Source organism: Drosophila persimilis, unplaced genomic scaffold, assembly GCF_003286085.1.
Source record: "Drosophila persimilis strain 14011-0111.01,24,50 unplaced genomic scaffold, DperRS2 tig00000824-arrow-arrow-pilon, whole genome shotgun sequence".
NCBI lineage: Eukaryota > Metazoa > Arthropoda > Insecta > Diptera > Drosophilidae > Drosophila > Drosophila persimilis.
In genome coordinates, this window is record NW_020825358.1 from 844,464 (window position 1) to 861,573 (window position 17,110).

At 42.1% G+C, this 17,110-nt stretch overlaps 1 protein-coding gene across 1 annotated transcript; it reads left to right on the top strand.

The window, feature by feature from the left end:
- The first annotated feature begins 2,550 nt into the window (after nt 1-2,550).
- Nucleotides 2,551-12,133, top strand: LOC6600300 (fatty acyl-CoA reductase wat). The gene is made up of 12 exons (XM_026993286.1): nt 2,551-2,581; nt 2,653-2,732; nt 2,814-3,119; nt 3,276-3,404; nt 5,322-5,441; nt 6,330-6,428; nt 6,974-7,130; nt 8,215-8,404; nt 9,505-9,648; nt 10,122-10,241; nt 11,532-11,795; nt 11,994-12,133. Exons 1-12 carry the CDS (start codon nt 2,557-2,559, stop codon nt 12,103-12,105), a joined length of 1,746 nt encoding a protein of 581 aa, XP_026849087.1. The 5' UTR covers nt 2,551-2,556; the 3' UTR covers nt 12,106-12,133.
- Nucleotides 12,134-17,110: the final 4,977 nt, after the last annotated feature.

Below are 17,110 nucleotides of genomic sequence, written 5' to 3' on the forward strand. Positions count from 1 at the left end.
AGAAAAGCCGCCTATGCTACGTGTGTGTTAAAGAGAGACAGGGCGAGAAAAAATTCAGATTCTGCAGTCTAAAAGATATGGTCATTCCCTACGATTCTGCGTTTTTGGTTTCATCGTATCTTTAAAAATGTGGATGCCACAGATTTTCGTCCTTTGCGGAAGTGGGCGGGGCGAAGTTTTGAAATATTTTTGTAGAAGTGACATATCACAGAAGTCTGGATCCAAAACATCGTTGCTCTAGCTCTTATAGTCTTTGAGCATTAGGCGCTGAAGGGGACGGACAGACGGACAGACGGACGGACGGAGAGACGGACAGACAGACATGGCTCAATCGACTCGGCTACTGATGCTGATCAAGAATATATATACTTTATAGGGTCGGAAACGATTCCTTCTGGACGTTACACACATCCACTTTTACCACAAATCTAATATACCCCAATACTCATTTTGAGTATCGGGTATAAAAATTGGGAATGTTAATTGCGAATTATTACGCGATTATAATTATTTTTACTGCTGCAGCAGCGGGCGGTCATAAATTTGTGTAATGAAAAAACCCCACAAATGGGCGGCAGTTTCCGCTTCATTTTCTCCGGCATCGAAAGCTCTTTTCTAGTGGATTTTCTTTTATGGCGGAAATCTCTTATAAAGATCCTCTAAGAAAGTGTAGTTCTTCTTCTCGTAAGACGAAAGCTCTGTGCCGCCTGTGTGCAGCTTTTGGGCGCCTCAAAAGATGTCAAGCTTAGCGGAGACTCGAACCGGATACCGCGGGCACTTGAAAGCTGAAGATGCTTCAAATAAAAGCTTTCGAACCCTTTGAAGGTGCCAAACACCGGAAATCTTGGGGTTTGATTTTTCGCTAAGGTTTAAGCCTCAGGAGTCGGACTTTTTGGCGCGTGAAAAATGTCTTAAGATGAGCTTTTCTTTCGAGGATGGAAGTTTAAAGTGGAATTCGAAGCAGGCACAAAGGTGTTTAAGCTTTATATTATCTCTAGATAGTCTTTGAATCCCTTTTGTTGTAGAAGGAGGCTTAGGTTAAGCCTTTCAAAGACACTATTGGAACATTGGAACATGCACAGTCGAGTGTCCATATATCTTAAGAAAATTCTTTATAGGGGGATCGAAAACGCATGAGCATTCGAGTAACGGGCGTAAAAACAAATCGTAGTAAAGAAAATCTTCGCTATAAGGAAATTCTTAAGGAGAGCAAAACGTACTGAAAATTTGACGAAATTACAGTTTTCTGGAAATAAATTTGTTGTATAGAAAACTTCGTTCGATCTCAGAGTAGGTACAGTCCTTTCAAGACAATTAAGTATTGTGCCCATATTTATGCCTAGAAATGTATGTATATAGAATTTAGAGAGCATTTCAGAGTTCTTCAGCCTTAATCGACTCTTTGTTTAACCCTCCACAGAATTCTTGAGTAAATTATGCCATAATCAAAAGATAAACATCTCCGCTTAGAACCCTTTCAATAATTCACTTAAAAATAGTCCTGACTATCGTAAAAAGTTTCCTTTGTGTCTCTATTGATTTCCCTTTTAAATTCTTTAAATTTCTATGTCCCTTGCCCACTGTTATGGCCAACCAAACAAAGGCCAGACGCTGCATATTGCCAACAACGAATATATGAAAGGCAACAACAGCAACAGCCACAACTATGTCACGCAATGAGGTATTGTCTGTGTGTGTGTGTGTGTATCTGTGTGTGTGCCTGCTGCTTGTGGCTCATTTTTCGCTGACAATCAAACAACATATGCTGTGCCACGAGAGGCAGCAGCAGGCGGCAGTGACACGCGATGTACAAGAACCAACTGCGACTCACACGAAGGAGGGGATAGGGATGGGGATGGGAGAGTGGGAGAGTGGGAGGGTGGGAGTCACGCACTACTCCCACCCACCCACAGTTGCACCCTCACAGATACACCCATGCACATACAGTCACACCTCTGGTTAGAAGGACACGATGGTCAGGCGGCACGGCTGCACGGCTACACGGCTGCACGGCGGCACAGTGTGTCCTCCTGTTGATAATTGAATAATTAACATTGTTTAAAATGTACCTTGAACGAAAGGGACAGCGGGCCGAAAAGGGAAAGCCATATAGCGTGAGGTTTTGGCCCCAGACATATCCGCTGGTCGGGCCAGGTCATCGGGTCAAATGCAACCACAATGTCAGCCCACAAACACATTTAAAAATGGAACAAATGTCCCTCCAGTCGGAAGGGCAGGCGGTAGGGGGGTAGGTGGGTAGGAAGGTAGGGAGGATATAGCATATAGAATAATTGGGTTAGACCATGAGACCATGAGACCCTGAGACCGGGTGGTGGGATCTATCTGCTCTTGTGGCGGTGGCAAGGTGGCAGGGGGGGACTCTCTGTGTGTCATATAATTGGACATATGCGGTGGGAAAATCTTTCATGATATATGACTGTCGTTTATTGATTAAAAGGGGAAAATCCCCGTGCGAGGTTTATTTTTGAAAAGTTTTCAATGTGTTTCTTACCCTTGAAGTGAACGGATCATCAGGAGTCACAGAACCAAAACGAAATGAACGAAACGAATCCTAGTAAAAGTGGGGCGATACCTTAACAATCCAATCACCAATCGCCACTGCAATACTCTTGAATCCTTTCTCGCTTTTAGCCATCCGCAAGGCCTTCTCCTCCACCAGCTCTTCGAGACGCAGCAGCAGCAGCAGCAGCAGCAGCAACAGCAGCAGCAATGTGGGGCCTTCTGTCCACGAGGAACATCAGTCAGAGGAGCTGGGAGAGGCACATCAGCCAGAGGAAGAGCAGGACCATCAGTCAGAGGAAGAGCCACTCTTCGAGGAGGCAGCCGCACAAGCCTCGAGCACCAGGACAAACAGTGCAGGAGATGATGGTCCCTCCACTGGTGGTGCTGCTGCTGCTGGTGGCAGTGGCAGTTGCACACCCGTTACGGATTTCTATAGAGGCGCCACCGTACTCATTACGGGCGGTACGGGTTTCGTTGGCAAAGTGTTAACAGAGAAATTGCTCCGTTCGTTTGGATTGCGTAAAATTTACATGCTGATACGCAGCAAGGACAACATGAGCGTGCAGGAGCGTTTGCAGGGATTTTTCAATGAATCGGTAAGTGTCATCCTCACAGGATGCGGGAGACTGCCAGCCACGTCAGCTCTGGCAGGGTTGTGGAAGGGGGGGGGGGGGGGGGTAGAGCAAGGACAATGCAACGATGTCGACTCACTCACCACTCACCCATCGTCTCTTCTTCTGCTGCTGCTACAGATATTCAATAGAATGCGCGAGGAGTCACCGCATTTGTTGGCGAAGGTGCATCCGATACGCGCTGATTACAGTGCCATCGACCTGGACATTGATGCCGCCGACCGAGCAATGCTCTCGTCTGAGGTCCAGGTAAGAGTTATTCTCCTTCTCATCCTCATTCTCATCCGCATCCGCATCCTGTGCCCCTGCCGCCATATCCTCCTATTTCTCCATTGCTCCTCCATTTCTCTCCATTTCTACGGTTGTTGGCAATTCAATCAATGGACTTTTTGTGTGGAGCAACTTTTTCATGGGCTTTTGTTGTGTTTGCCTATCTGGATGGGTCCCCCGATTCCTGTCCTGGCACTCACTCGCTCTCTCTCTCTACGCCCCCCTCTCCCACTCTCTCTCTCTCTCCCTCTCTCTCTCTCTCTGGTTTGTGCATTACGTATACGTAAAACGTTGCATGCCAAAGGCAGGCGCAATGTTTACGACAACAGCAGGCAGGCAGCCAGTCAGTTTATTTCTTTCGTTTCCCTCCTTTTCAATACCCAGCATTACGTCGGGTACATGTGTTTTGAGTAGTATCCATCAGAAACAACAGGCGAAGATTTGGGGATCTCAGAGGGCTAGAGATCTCTGATGAAAAAAAAACAAAATATAGGCGGAGAGTTTCGTAAATATCTCCATAGAGGTAAATGCCGAAAGCCATCAGGATTGTTGCAGATTTTGGTTTTCACATTTGGTGGAGATACAGTCGAACTTCCATATAGTGAATCACAAGAGGAGTTCGTTATAAAGAAGTTCGACTGATGTATCTTTAGATCTTTAGACAAATTAGCTACCGATATGCCGACAGATCATAGATCTTGGCATTCGTCAGACAACCTACAATGGAAACCCCACCGGTATGGGGCTTACAGATACATTTAAAGGTATAATTACAAATATTTTCCACATAAAAACCAAATAATTCTTTAAGAAACAACAAAAATCATAGCATAGTTCAGTTAGATGATGGATTATCAGATAGAAAGATACTTGTTTACGCTTGGATCGATCTGCATAAGAGGTATCTTTCGGTCGATATATCGCTTATAGCCTGGCTCCTTGGGTATTGCTTTTGTTGTTTCGTTGATCACAAGGGGAACACGATATATTTGTATACATATACATACATACATAGTATATACATATACATATATATATTGTACTTTTCAACAAAAATTGAAAACCCGCCGCCACGTAAAACTGTGAAAATGTGTAGAGAAGAGGAGTAGAGGGCCCCCCCCCCCCCCCCTCCTTCTGATGCTGCTGCTCCTCCAGGACCTACTCCTGCTGTTCGGTTATAAAACACAATATATAAATAAATGAAAATTCCTGTGCATGCTTCAAGTGCTTGGCATGCGCGCTGGCCATTGTCCTGCCCAGTCCTGTCCTGTCCTGTCCTGGCCTGTCCTGACGGCCGGGCGCATCCGCATCCGTTGGTCGTCGCTTTTATTTTTTGTTCCTCTATTTTTCGCTTTTCTTTTCTCTGTACTGTACTTTTTTATATATTTTTTTTTGTATATTTGTGAAAACATTTTGCATACAAGTCACTCAGGACGAGGCACAGGACGGGGACGAGGCCTGGTACGGTCTGGTCTGGTCTGGTCTGGTCTGCTTAGACCGACGCTTGCACTGTTTTAAAACTAAAATTGCTTTGTTGTCGATGTTCGATGCACGCGTCGCACTGCAGTTCCCATCCCGCCAGCAGGCGCTCCTTCTGTTTCCCCCACTCTGCATCCGCATCTGTATCTGGTGGATGTTGAGTGTTGCTGACTTTGAGGTTATCACAAAACGCAGGCCCCAACACATTCCTCGGCACAGCCAGAAATGCCCCCCCCCCCCCCCCCCCCCCCCTCACCACCCGTTTGTTGCCTGCTTTGTATGCACATCACTTGTGCATTTTGCATGAGCATTTTCTTTTGTTCTTTTGCTTTCCACACCGAATTTTCTTTCAATTTTTAATATGCATTACAATTCCTGGGTCTTCTGGTTTACCTATCCATCTCTCCCCCTCTCTAGATTGTATTCAATGTTGTGGCATCGGTGAAATTCAATGAAAAGCTAAGCGATGCCATTGATATAAATGTCTTGGGCACCAAGAAAATACTCGATTTGTCCATGGAAATGAAGCAGTTGAAGGTAAGGCAACAATTACGATATAACAATCACATAATTGCTATCAAAGAGATACGGGATTGTCAGTATTTTGAGAGAAATCATCGAGCAGAGAGTTTTTGCATATAATTCCAATAGATCTTTGGTCTAAAAAGGTATTAAAAAGCTATACTTCGGTTATATTTGTATTGCTTATAGGGTATTGGTAAATGCAAGTGATTAAAGAATCCTTAAGATATTGGAAAACATCGGTATTATGTGGAAATTAAGGAAAAAATTAAATAATTATATAAAAAAATTAAATAAATCTGTCAATTGATTTATTATAATTTTTGGTTATTATGTTAAACGTATATATTATTTATTTAATACTTTTTTTATTATTTATTATTATTATTGATTATTACTATTTATTATTTTTTATTATTATTTATTATTATATATTATTTGTATATCCTTATAAGTCCTATACCTCTAGAGAAATGATATATAAATGTGAGATTTGAGGTGATAAAAGATAGAAAGGGAACCTTTATACATATTTGTGGGGATTCAATCAAAAGCTCCTTAAAGCTTGCTTCCATTCCTTGCATATAAATAAACCAACAAATAAAAAGAGATACAAATTTAAACAATATTCGCATTCAAGAAACCAAAAACTGTAAATCCCAATACAGAAATTTTTATATGAATTTTAATATTTACTGACGTTTCTCTCTCTCTCTCTCTCTCTCGCTCTCTTTCTTTCCCGTTTCCCGTTTTTAAACTGTTTCGTTGTTGGATATTTTACGGGGATTCGCGGGCAAACAATTTCCAACACAATTCAATCAACATTCGGACACGCATTCGTTCGATTCCTGTCCTTCCTCCAACATCATTTACGGTTACGCCTACGCCCCTGGGTCCACACAGTCGTTTGTCCACATTTCGACACTGTACTGCAACTGCAATCGCAAATTTATCAACGAACAAGTGTACGAGAACGAAATTGGCTACGAAAAAATCATACAGGTACGTAATTCTACCCATACAAATATATGTCTGACGAAAATACCACAAAAACTTGTGCAAATTGGCCACAACGAAGTTTGGATACCCTACGTGGAAGTTTCAAGATTTCAAGAATACCCTATGGAGACTCCTACTCTACTCCTTAACGTTTCTAAGGGAGATATTTGTTTAATTTGGAACGTGAATCTATTATATTCGACTACTTTTGATGAGTACAATAATTCTTTATTCAAAAATTAGCAAAAATATTCCATAAATGCTATAATTTCTTCATAAAATTCAACGATTTGTTTGGGAGATATACATATATTATTTGTCTACCTTATGTGATTCTCTCAAATAAATTTTCATGGTGTCCAAAAAAATATTCGTTGACGGTTTTTCCTTAAAATTACTCCAGAAATGGAAGCAGTTTTTTGTTACCTCTGCAAAGGGTATAGCCACCACTTGTGCATTCATAGGATATCATTTTTTTGAGATATTCGATATGAGTGTTATTTAAATTGAAAAATATATAACGCTTCTATCTGGGGCTTTTTTTGCAGATCTATCGCACCTTTGATGATGAAACGCTGGAGAAGATGCGCCACTGCCTAATTGGCCAAATGCCCAACACCTATACAATGACCAAGAAGTGTGCAGAGAATCTGGTGAATCATCGGGCACTCCACATGCCGGCGGGCATCTTTCGACCGCCCATAGGTGAGTGGGTGAGTGGGTGAGTGGGCGGTGGGCTCTGGGGGGAGGACTGCTTGTCTGGTATATTTATTGCGGTTTCAGACTTGACTTAACAAACTAATTGTCAGATAATTAGCACAAATACCCCTAGGGCATGTGCATGTGCAGACCACAAGGAAGTAGGAGGAAGTCCTGTTGCCAGGAGATACTCTAGGGTCCCCCCCTCCGTCCCTTCCTCTCTCACTCTCCTTTCACAAAAAAGGAATATTTAAAATTTTGTGAAAAATGGCCAACAGCATTGTCTTCGTTTGGGAGTTTCGATGCACAGAGAGAGAGAGAGAGAGAGAGAGTGGGGGGATGGGGAGGGAGGGCTTGGGATTTACCAGATAAATGCATGTGGAAAAAGTTTTTCTATCCTGAAACGCAACGTAACGTAACGAACGAAACGTAAGAGCGGGTAGAGGAGGAGGAGGATGTCTGCCGATGCTCTCGAGGAACAAAGCACAAACAAATTTTCATTTATTTTAACACACAAAAATGCCAAAGCATCCTCCAGCAGCAGGAGCAGGAGCAGCAGGAGCAGCAGGAGCAGCAGCCAGTATCCTAAGCTGCCTCCTGTGCCCAGTGGAAACGAGGAAAGGCAATGGGAAAAAATGTGCAAAATATGGCAACAATTGATGGAAGATTGTATGCTCTAACCCTAAATGGAAATGGAACATTTACCTCTCCAAATGATGATTAATTTAACACATACAAATCTATAGAATCAATAGATTCATTCGGCTATGCTGCCAGTCTTGTATACCCTCTCCAAAGTAGTGGAATATCAGTTAGCAAATGGCAAATAGACGAAAGGAAAGTTGTGTAAAAAAAAAAAAATAGGTGGAAGCGGGCATGCAAGAGGGAGTGGCCATGGGGAATGGTTAAAAGGACTCTAGCCATACCGGTTCGAAACCATTATCGCTTTGACGTTGGCTAAAATCAACAACCAAAGTCCGGACTGCAACTCCGATTCCGATTCGGACCCCTACCGCCCTCCCTACCGCCCTCCCTTCCTGGCGTTCCATTCCTTCGAACAAAGCAGCCATTAATTCTTATTTATTTGCAGTAATGTCAACGTACAAGGATCCATTTCCCGGCTGGACTGATAATTTGTACGGGCCATCAGGTTTATGCACTTGGTCTGCCCGGGGACTCGTCCGTTGCATTTACGGTACGGCCAAATGCAAGGCGAACATGGTGCCCGCCGATTATGTGGTGAATGCCATGATAGCAACCGCCTGGGATATAGCCAGAAGGTTAGTGCCACACACACACACACACACACACACACACACACACACACCCACACCCTGCCACAGACGGTGCTGCACGTAAAGCGGAAGCGGTGCCAAAGGATGTGTAAAAAGAGTTGTAAAAGAGTTCCCACCCGTAAGCTGATAGCATTCGGATGTTTGCGAAAAGCAAGTAAAAAAAAAGAAAAGAAAAAAATAAACAGAAAACAGAAAAGAAGGTGGAAAATTCGTAAATACCAAAGGCAGTGAAATTAAGGCGGGATAAGCCTTTGGGCAACAGATACATTGGGAAAGTATTCGGCGAGAGAAAGCGTGGTATCGCGATGAAGATTGGAAGCGCCAGTTCTTAAGCGGAGGATACGAGTCTATGAACTTGTTCTTTAAGCCAGAGATATCTCGAATGGCATCATAGTTGTTCTTTGAAAGTAGTGCTGTTTTTTGACATTAGACAGTTAAAAGTTGGGCAAAAGTTCCCATAGAACTAGTTCTTTATCTATATTAAGCACCAGATCCGTCTTTTATCCCTTTAAAATCCTCATTTGAGCCACAAGAACTATATTTAAACCAGTCGGAATTGCTTTCTGTAGAGGTGCACGTGCCGCAACATCAAGATACTCGGAATTCTGTTTGTCTTAATCTATATCTATAAAAGTATCTTCAAGTTCCATTTATAAATGTAATTGTAATAGAACTACTTGCCTTTTTGGCGGATCAATAGCTTCTGAATTTTTGAACTAGTTCAATTCTTGAAAGCTATATTTCGCTAATGGTTCAATTTATGAACTAGTTCATCTATTACAAGTTTAACTGGTTCCAAAACTGAAAGTTTAACTAGTTTTACTACTCAAATTTGAACTAGTTCAATTAGTTCAGTGGATGGCACTTCTGGCACATGTTTTTTCTCGAAAGATTTGAGCTAATGGTTCACTTTATGAACTAGTTCTTCTGCTAAACTTCGCATTTTAACCCAACTGATACTTTCCACGATTTTAGTTCCTTTAATTACTTATTTCCCAATCAAATCAGTAGAAAACCAGCACTTTTTCTTTATAGAAGTGATTCCTTTGATAGTGGTTCCATAATCTCGTTCGCTTTCTTCGCAGATTCAAGATAAGTGCCACCGAAACGGACTCCAAGTCAGAGCTACCCGTCTACAACTACGTATCCGACGTGAACAACATTACCTGGGGCGAGTACATGCGACTGTCGCGCAATGGCTTTCACGAGCCCTTCGACAAGGCGCTTTGGTGAGGATACAGATACAGATACATTTACAGACACACAGAAAACGAAAAACCCTTTGCTCTAAAAACATTCCAACATTTATAAATGAAATATTCTTTATTGGATTTCTCCCACAAAAAAAAACGAAACGAAACGAAACGAAACACGAACGATGGCCGCATTGTATGGCATGTCTAATCCAATGCTTAAATATTGTTGGATTTTTGGCCGAATGGAATATTTATCTGGCCCCACCCTGCCGCTAATACATTGAAACAACCAAAACGGAAACGAAACACCGAAACACCGAACAAACCTTTCGAAAAAAAACATGCGATTTAAACAATGTTGAACTCCCCACTGTTTTCGGGTGCGAACGAACTAAAACCAAATCGAACTGAAATGCCAAACGGTCGGAGAATCCTCTACCACATGCACATATCCTGCCCGGGCGTATACGAACGATATCCTTCGATCGACCGCATTATTGTCACAGGTGCTTCTCGTACGTTATAATACCATCGAAGCCTCTGCATTGTGCAATTGCATTTTTCTTGCACAATATCCCAGCTTATATTTTAGATTTAATTGCCATGGTCACCGGACAAAAGCGCATGTAAGTACACGCCCCGCCCCGCCCCAACCCAGCAGCGTCCGTTCCAGCTGGTCTCCACATCCACATGGATGGACCTATCCCATTCCATTCCATTCCATTCCAGGCCCTGCCTCACAGCCACATCGCCCTCTTGTTGCTCTTGCACGCCCACATATATTGAGAATATGTTCTCCAAGGTGGCAGTCATTGCCCATGTTTCCCTCTTGTTGCACGGCTGTCTCTCTCCCCATCTCCCCATCTCCCCGTCTCCCTGTCCCTGTCCTTCCCCCCTCTTCTCTGTGCTGGTTTTGGGTGTTTTGCTACATTGAATGGATTTTAAATGGAACATGGAAAGGCAATTGAATGGCTGGGGCTGGTTAGGGTATACCTTACGGTAGATTGGGACTATGATATGGGGTTTGTTAGTGGATAGGGTGCTGGAGGTGCTAGAGGGCTTCATAATTGGAATGATCTTATCCATAATATAATCCTTTTAATAATATTTTGTAGGTAAAGACTTCATTCTCAGACATTACGATTTCATTCAACGATCAATATTCCCAGATGTGTCTTCAACGATCTCCCTTCTTTGATTTTTTTACAATGACCTTTCCTCAATGATCTTTTTTCTTTTACCACCGATGATCGGGGAATCACGAATAATAGATCAATATAATTTTTTATTGAAAGGTATAAAAGCATGCCTTAAGATTCCATAGAAATAGTGACCCATCAATACTCTATTAAAATCACAATATTTCGTTTAAATTTACTCCAAAAAATAATTCAAATTAAGAGTCAATAAGTGCTTAAAAATCACAAATAAAATAATTTGAAATTTCATTATTTTATGGAATATTTTTATATCAAATAAATACCACAAAATTAAACGCTTAACATTTGTGGGGATCCCCTTCATGTTTATGCTTAAATCTCCGAAAGTGTACCTGCACTTCGTTCTTTACGTTTTTCCACCATTTCGAGTTCTTCCACCTTTGCAAGCTCCTTATGTCCTGCAAGCGTCCGACAACAAAACGTATACGTAATATTTAACAAATTGCAATTAGAGCGCATTAGCCTGAGCATTTTCTCCATTTATTTATGTAGCTGCAGAGAGCCAGAGCCACTGCCAGAACCAGTGGCAGAGCCAGTACCAGTGGCAGAGCCAGTGCCAGTGGCAGAGCCAGTGCCAGTGGCAGAGCTCCTTCGTGAACTCTTGGGTCAACCAATTAGCAAATGTATTGACAGCAATTTCTACCATCTCTCAATCTCATCCCGTTGCTCGTTTTGGTCTCTCTCTCTCTTTCGTAGCTATGTTAAGGCATATAGGAAAATCTCTCGCATCATCGATATGATGGCCTGGTTCGGTCTGAAGGAGTGGAAGTTCTCGCATCGGAATATTGACGAATTGAACGAGCTGTTGCCGAGAGGCGAGCGCACGGTGCTGCAGTTCAACATTGCCACGATTAATTGGAGCGAATATTTTCGCTCGTACCTCAGTGGCATCAGGCGCTACTTCTTTAAGGATAACGCTAACGATAATAAATTACAGCAGCGCAAAACTATTTATCGCAGGTGAGTCGCACGACTCCTCTTTGCTCTGTGAGAGAGAGGGAGAGAGAGAGAGACGGTTCGGTTGGGTCCACTAAGTAGTTTTTAATTACACTTTTGTTTACGGCCTTTTTTGCATGCTCCTGCCTGCTGCTGCTCCTCCGCCACCTCCTCCTGCTGCTGCTTCTCCTCTTACAATTGGGACTCTTCACCTGCTCCTAGGATGCTCTTCCTGCACACGCTGCTGAAGACAACATTTGGCCTTTCATTAATTATGTGCATGCTCAAGATTTATCTCAGGATTTTCAAAATTATGCCAAAGATTGCACTTTGAGCACCTCGCGTTTCATTATAAATTATAATCAAACGATCCCAGCAGTTGTTTGCTGCTTGGCTCTTAATAAAATCATTTCTTAAAGCATCTTTTGACTTTTTCTCGGGCATCGCTCATACGCCGTGTGGTACTCCATTTACGGAATGCCACAAAACTTTTGACAACTTTTTTTTTCTTCTCTGTCATAATTTTTTCGTTGACAGACGTTTTAGGGTGGCAGGAAGGGGGTTCCCCTCCCCCCTCCCCCCTCCCCCCCTGCTGCTGCTCAGGTAAGTAAATGTAACCTTCCCTGAACTTTCTTTCTGAGGGGAGAGGGAGGATGGGCTAGGGGAGGGGAGGGGACTTCCTACATATATTTTGTTGTCACGCTGAGGTCTCGTGAAATATGATGCAATTTCTGGTGCGATAAAGTTGCAAGGACGCCACGATCTGGAAGCGCATCAAAATGTGAGCTCTAGTATGTGTTGACTTTGAGTGCGGGGAGTGCGGGGTGTGCGGGGAGGGTAGAGGGCTTTTGTGGCCCCAAAGTTTGTGGATACTCTACCCAAGGATTACTGGAGAGTTGAGGCACAAATGAGCATTAAGAAATGAGTCTTTTTAAAGGAACCAGTTCGTTCCGAACTAAGTTCTTCTGGCTTTATTTGCATTTAAATATTGTATTCATTTGCATAAAACCGATTAAACCAAAAATCAACCAACTGGCACGTTTTTGTCGAGGCACAATTTCGGAATTTTTTAGTTTTTTGGAAGAATTTAAGACGATTTCGAGTCAGAGCGTTATCATAGTATATCTGGCTACAAGCCAGGCTGAAAGCCAGGTGTTCAAAGAGCCCAATCTTCAACTCCTTTTGTTCATTGTTCATAATGATCCGATCGCAACCAAATTTTGATGGTTATTTTTTATGATTCTGCGCTTAGGGATTTCTAAGATCTTCAAAGGATGGCCAGACACATATGGTGCCTTTTAACCCTTTTTTTGACACCTCTGATGAGTTTTCCTAGTTATAAGGGGTCCATTGGTGGAGCTTCTTTGGCCTTTGATGTATCTTCTTTGTACATTCCAAGATCTGCTATGGCCTTGAGCCCTTGAGGTAGGGCATTCCAGCACCCACTCAAGCAACGTGGTCCCGAAAACGCATTTCTCAAGTAGCTTCAACGCGCGAGAAAGAAAGAAGGAAAGAAAGAAGAAATATGGCCCAAGAAGTGAGCGTAAACAACATGACAAATACAAACACACACACACACACACACACTCTCTCGCTCTCCCTCTCTCTCTCTCTTGCACTTACATACGTAAGTGGATATATAACGTATAACGGTATACATATATAATTTTAGTTAAAAGTTTTATTTCTCGCATATTTCATATTCTTGTGCGTTGGGAAAACTTTTTTCCACCTCTCGAGTATTTCCTTGTTTCATATTTCATCCCAAGGCAAAAAAAAAGGGACAGCAAAGGGACGTGTGGGCTGAAAGAGATAGCAAGAAAGCTGGCCAAAGAGAGTGAAAGAGAGGGCGCGGCGTCGTGCATTCATTATTGTGTAATATTTTTACATTATTTTATTATAAATCAACAAAATGCACTCAACGCCGTCGCGGCACACACACACACACAGACACACACACACACTGACAGAAAAAGTTGCATCTACTCTGTGGCAGTGGCAGCAACGAAAGGCAGCGTGGCAGTGGCAACTTCTGCTGCTGACAGCAGAAACACATTAAACGTCATAAAATGCACAACGCAGCGAAAAGTGAAGGGAACGCAGCAGCCTGCAGCCTGCAGGGCCCCTCTCCCCCTCCCCGCCCTCTACTTGGCCTTTATAATTTATTTTTGCTTGAATTAATGCGGAATACTTTTTACCACTTGGCTGCACAGTTTTGGCTACCGCGCTACCTGATAGCGCACTGTGGGTCGTGGCCGGGGCAGGGGGCAGGGGGCAGGGGGCACGCTGTTCCCCTTCTGATAAGGTAAGTACCTTCTTGCTGGAGTACAAATCGAACCCGGGAATCGTCTCACATTTGGCTATCCGGTGGTTTCAGGGCCATTTCCTTGGAGCGTTTTTTTTTGCATATTTTCCCCATGAATTTCCCTCATATTTCCCAAAGCTTTTGACAGCTTTTGTTGCATAATTAGTCTGGTCATGGCAGCAGCTCCGACATGGAAGGATATGATGCCAACAACTGGACTCTGTGCGGGGGAAATGTGCAACATCATCAGCTGTCAAATGCCAGATGCAACATATTTATGCATGCCTCAGCGGAGAGCTGGGGCAAGTGCACGCGAGTGGTGATAATCAAGTCACAGCCACATCCTTCTATTTTCCTGAACATCCTCTCATCAAGGAATGACCGCTCGCTCATGTGGCATCAAAGCCGGGGCAATGCGGCGTATGAGCAATATTCAAGAAGCAACAGGACACGCCCTGCTCTTGGCACCCAAAAATCTGTTCATTTAAAGACTCCAACATTTGCCCTAAACGTGGCACGCGTCATGCGGCAGCGCCTCTCGTTTCGGCCGGAGATCCGGGCGTAGACAACTTGCGGCTTGCTTCTATATCGTATAGAATAGATAGGATTTACCTTAAACTATATCTTTCCTCGAAAGAATCAGAATTCGAAAAAGATATTTGTATTTTTCAGGAATACGCCACAGAAATGAAAAACCTACAGTATTATCTAGAGTAATCCTTACTTTTCCAGCAATATATTTTATTCTGGCAGGAATACCCTTAATATGTGTGTATACCCTATAAAGATGGCTTCCAAAAAGGCAACCAGAAATGTATATTTTTGCATGTAAATTTGGTTCGTATAGATTTTTAATTTAAAATCGACCTATCCGGATGGACAGCAGGCGGTAAAACAGGTAAAGCAGGAAAAGCAGGTAAGCCCAAGCACCTGTGTCCAAGGGATCCACCAGCAGGTAAAATGGATCCCAGAAAGGCCATTAGTCGTTCGTCTGCTAGCCCCCGCCTAATGTCCTCTTGTCAAAGTCCACACTCAGCAGGCACCAGGCAGGAGGCAGGAGGCAGCAGGCACCAGACACCAGGCAGTAGCCAGACAGGAGGCAGGCATGTGGCACAGGGACAGTCTGTGCTTTGCAGAACGTAGCAAGCAATAAAGAAGATTTGTGTCGCCGTCCGCATTTTGTGGATACATTTTTGGGCCATCCCATCCCTTTGTACCGCATTCGTTTTTGCCTTTTTCTTGCAAATTTTGCAGAAAATCTCGGCCAGGAGAGTAGAAGTCAAGTTTGGTTTTGGGCTAATGACCACAGAATGGCTGCTGCTTGCAGTCAGTCGTCAGTCAGGACAGGACAGGACAGGACAGGGCAGGCATGTAGGGACAGGCACAGAATGGTCTTTGTTGAGGGTCAATATGGAATAGCCTCTGGACTTCAGGTGATGACAAGGTCTCCTCTGACTCTCTCCTTCGGACTGCAAAATCGAATGAAATGAATGATGGCTTGAATACAAAATCATATTAGACAAGAAAACAAAACCAGGTGCGGATCAACAGGGATCATTCCGATACCCTGGGATCTGGCACGAAGGGGAAAGGGTTCTAGGACGAAGGATTAACTTCTATTTAGGTTCGTACAAACTTTTAAGAAATGGCGAAAAATTCTAAAATATTTTTTTATACCGAAAATTCACATTATAAATATTATATTTTTTATCGATATAGCGTTATTTTTTCGTGTATTATTTTGTTGAATAATGAAATTTTAAAGATAGGACCAATTGAAAGTCTTGTTTTTTCGATATTAAATGGATTATTTTCGATAAAATTTCCAATACAAAATACAATACAATTTTAGATATTTTTTTCGATATAAATTTGAAAAAAAAAACAAATTTGAAAAATATCCTAGATAAAAATTCCGATTGATTTTAAAGAAAATATTATCTGTACATTTCCAATACTCGTTAAATATTATATATTCATCGATATAGGGATACATTTTGAATATTATTTTGTTTAATAATGCAATTTTGTAGATAGAACCAATGGAAAGTCTTGTTTTTCGATATTAAATCGATAACTTTTGATAACAATTTCCCATAAAATTTCAAATATTTTTTCTATCTAAATTTGATAAAATACAAATTTCAAAAATATTATCGATAAAAAATCCAATTGATTTTAAAGAAAATATCGATACATTTATAATACGCGATTAAATATTATATTTCCCTCTATATAGGGATATATTTTTAATACTATTTTGTTGAGTAATGACATTTTATGGTTAGAAGCAATGGATATTAAAACGATAACGATAAAATATTTCGATAACTATTCCAATAAATATGTATCCTAAAATTTCAGATAAAAGTTTTAATATATGTAAATTTAGAATAATAAAATAATAAAAATGTTAAAAATATTCCCGGCAACAATTCCGATTGATTTCAAAGAAAATATTCTCGATAAATTTCAAATACTCTAATTTAAACACAGATATTCTGCCACAAAAACTATCTTAAAGATGTTGATCCTGTCTCCCAGTATTCAGGGCCTAATCCATAATTTCCAGGCCCTTAAGTGGCACCTCTCTGCCACACTTGAGCCGAATGAAAGTGAAACTTTTGAGTGCAATTTCCATGGATCAAGGGTCTTTTCCCCAAAGAACTGCTGGGAAAACCTCACAAACGAAGGGAACAATTGAGTAAAACGGCGATGGAGAATGGAGCAATCATCGTGCAACTGAAATTAAATCAATCATTGACTTTAATCATCTGGCGGCAATGAAATGAAATTCCTCTCTTTCTCATTTCAATTAACATTCTGCAACATGTGGCAGGGCTTACAGCGGACGGGGCAGTGCATTTCCCTCAAACATTTATCGATTCCGGCCAGAGCGGACGACCCATTAAATTTCGCTGGACGGCAACTTTCAACAGTTGCTCCCCAAAGATTACCGCAAATGCACAATGGGAAAAATAATCATAATTGCATATAAAATGTTAATGGGCAATGGACCACGAGACGCCCCCGA

Coding starts and splice junctions, on each gene's coding strand:
- LOC6600300 (XM_026993286.1), top strand. CDS start 2,557: ATGAACGAAACGAATCCTAGTAAAA. Junction 8,405..9,504: donor GCCTGGGATATAGCCAGAAG/GTTAGTGCCACA, acceptor CTTTCTTCGCAG/ATTCAAGATAAGTGCCACCG. Junction 9,649..10,121: donor CCCTTCGACAAGGCGCTTTG/GTGAGGATACAG, acceptor TTATTGTCACAG/GTGCTTCTCGTACGTTATAA.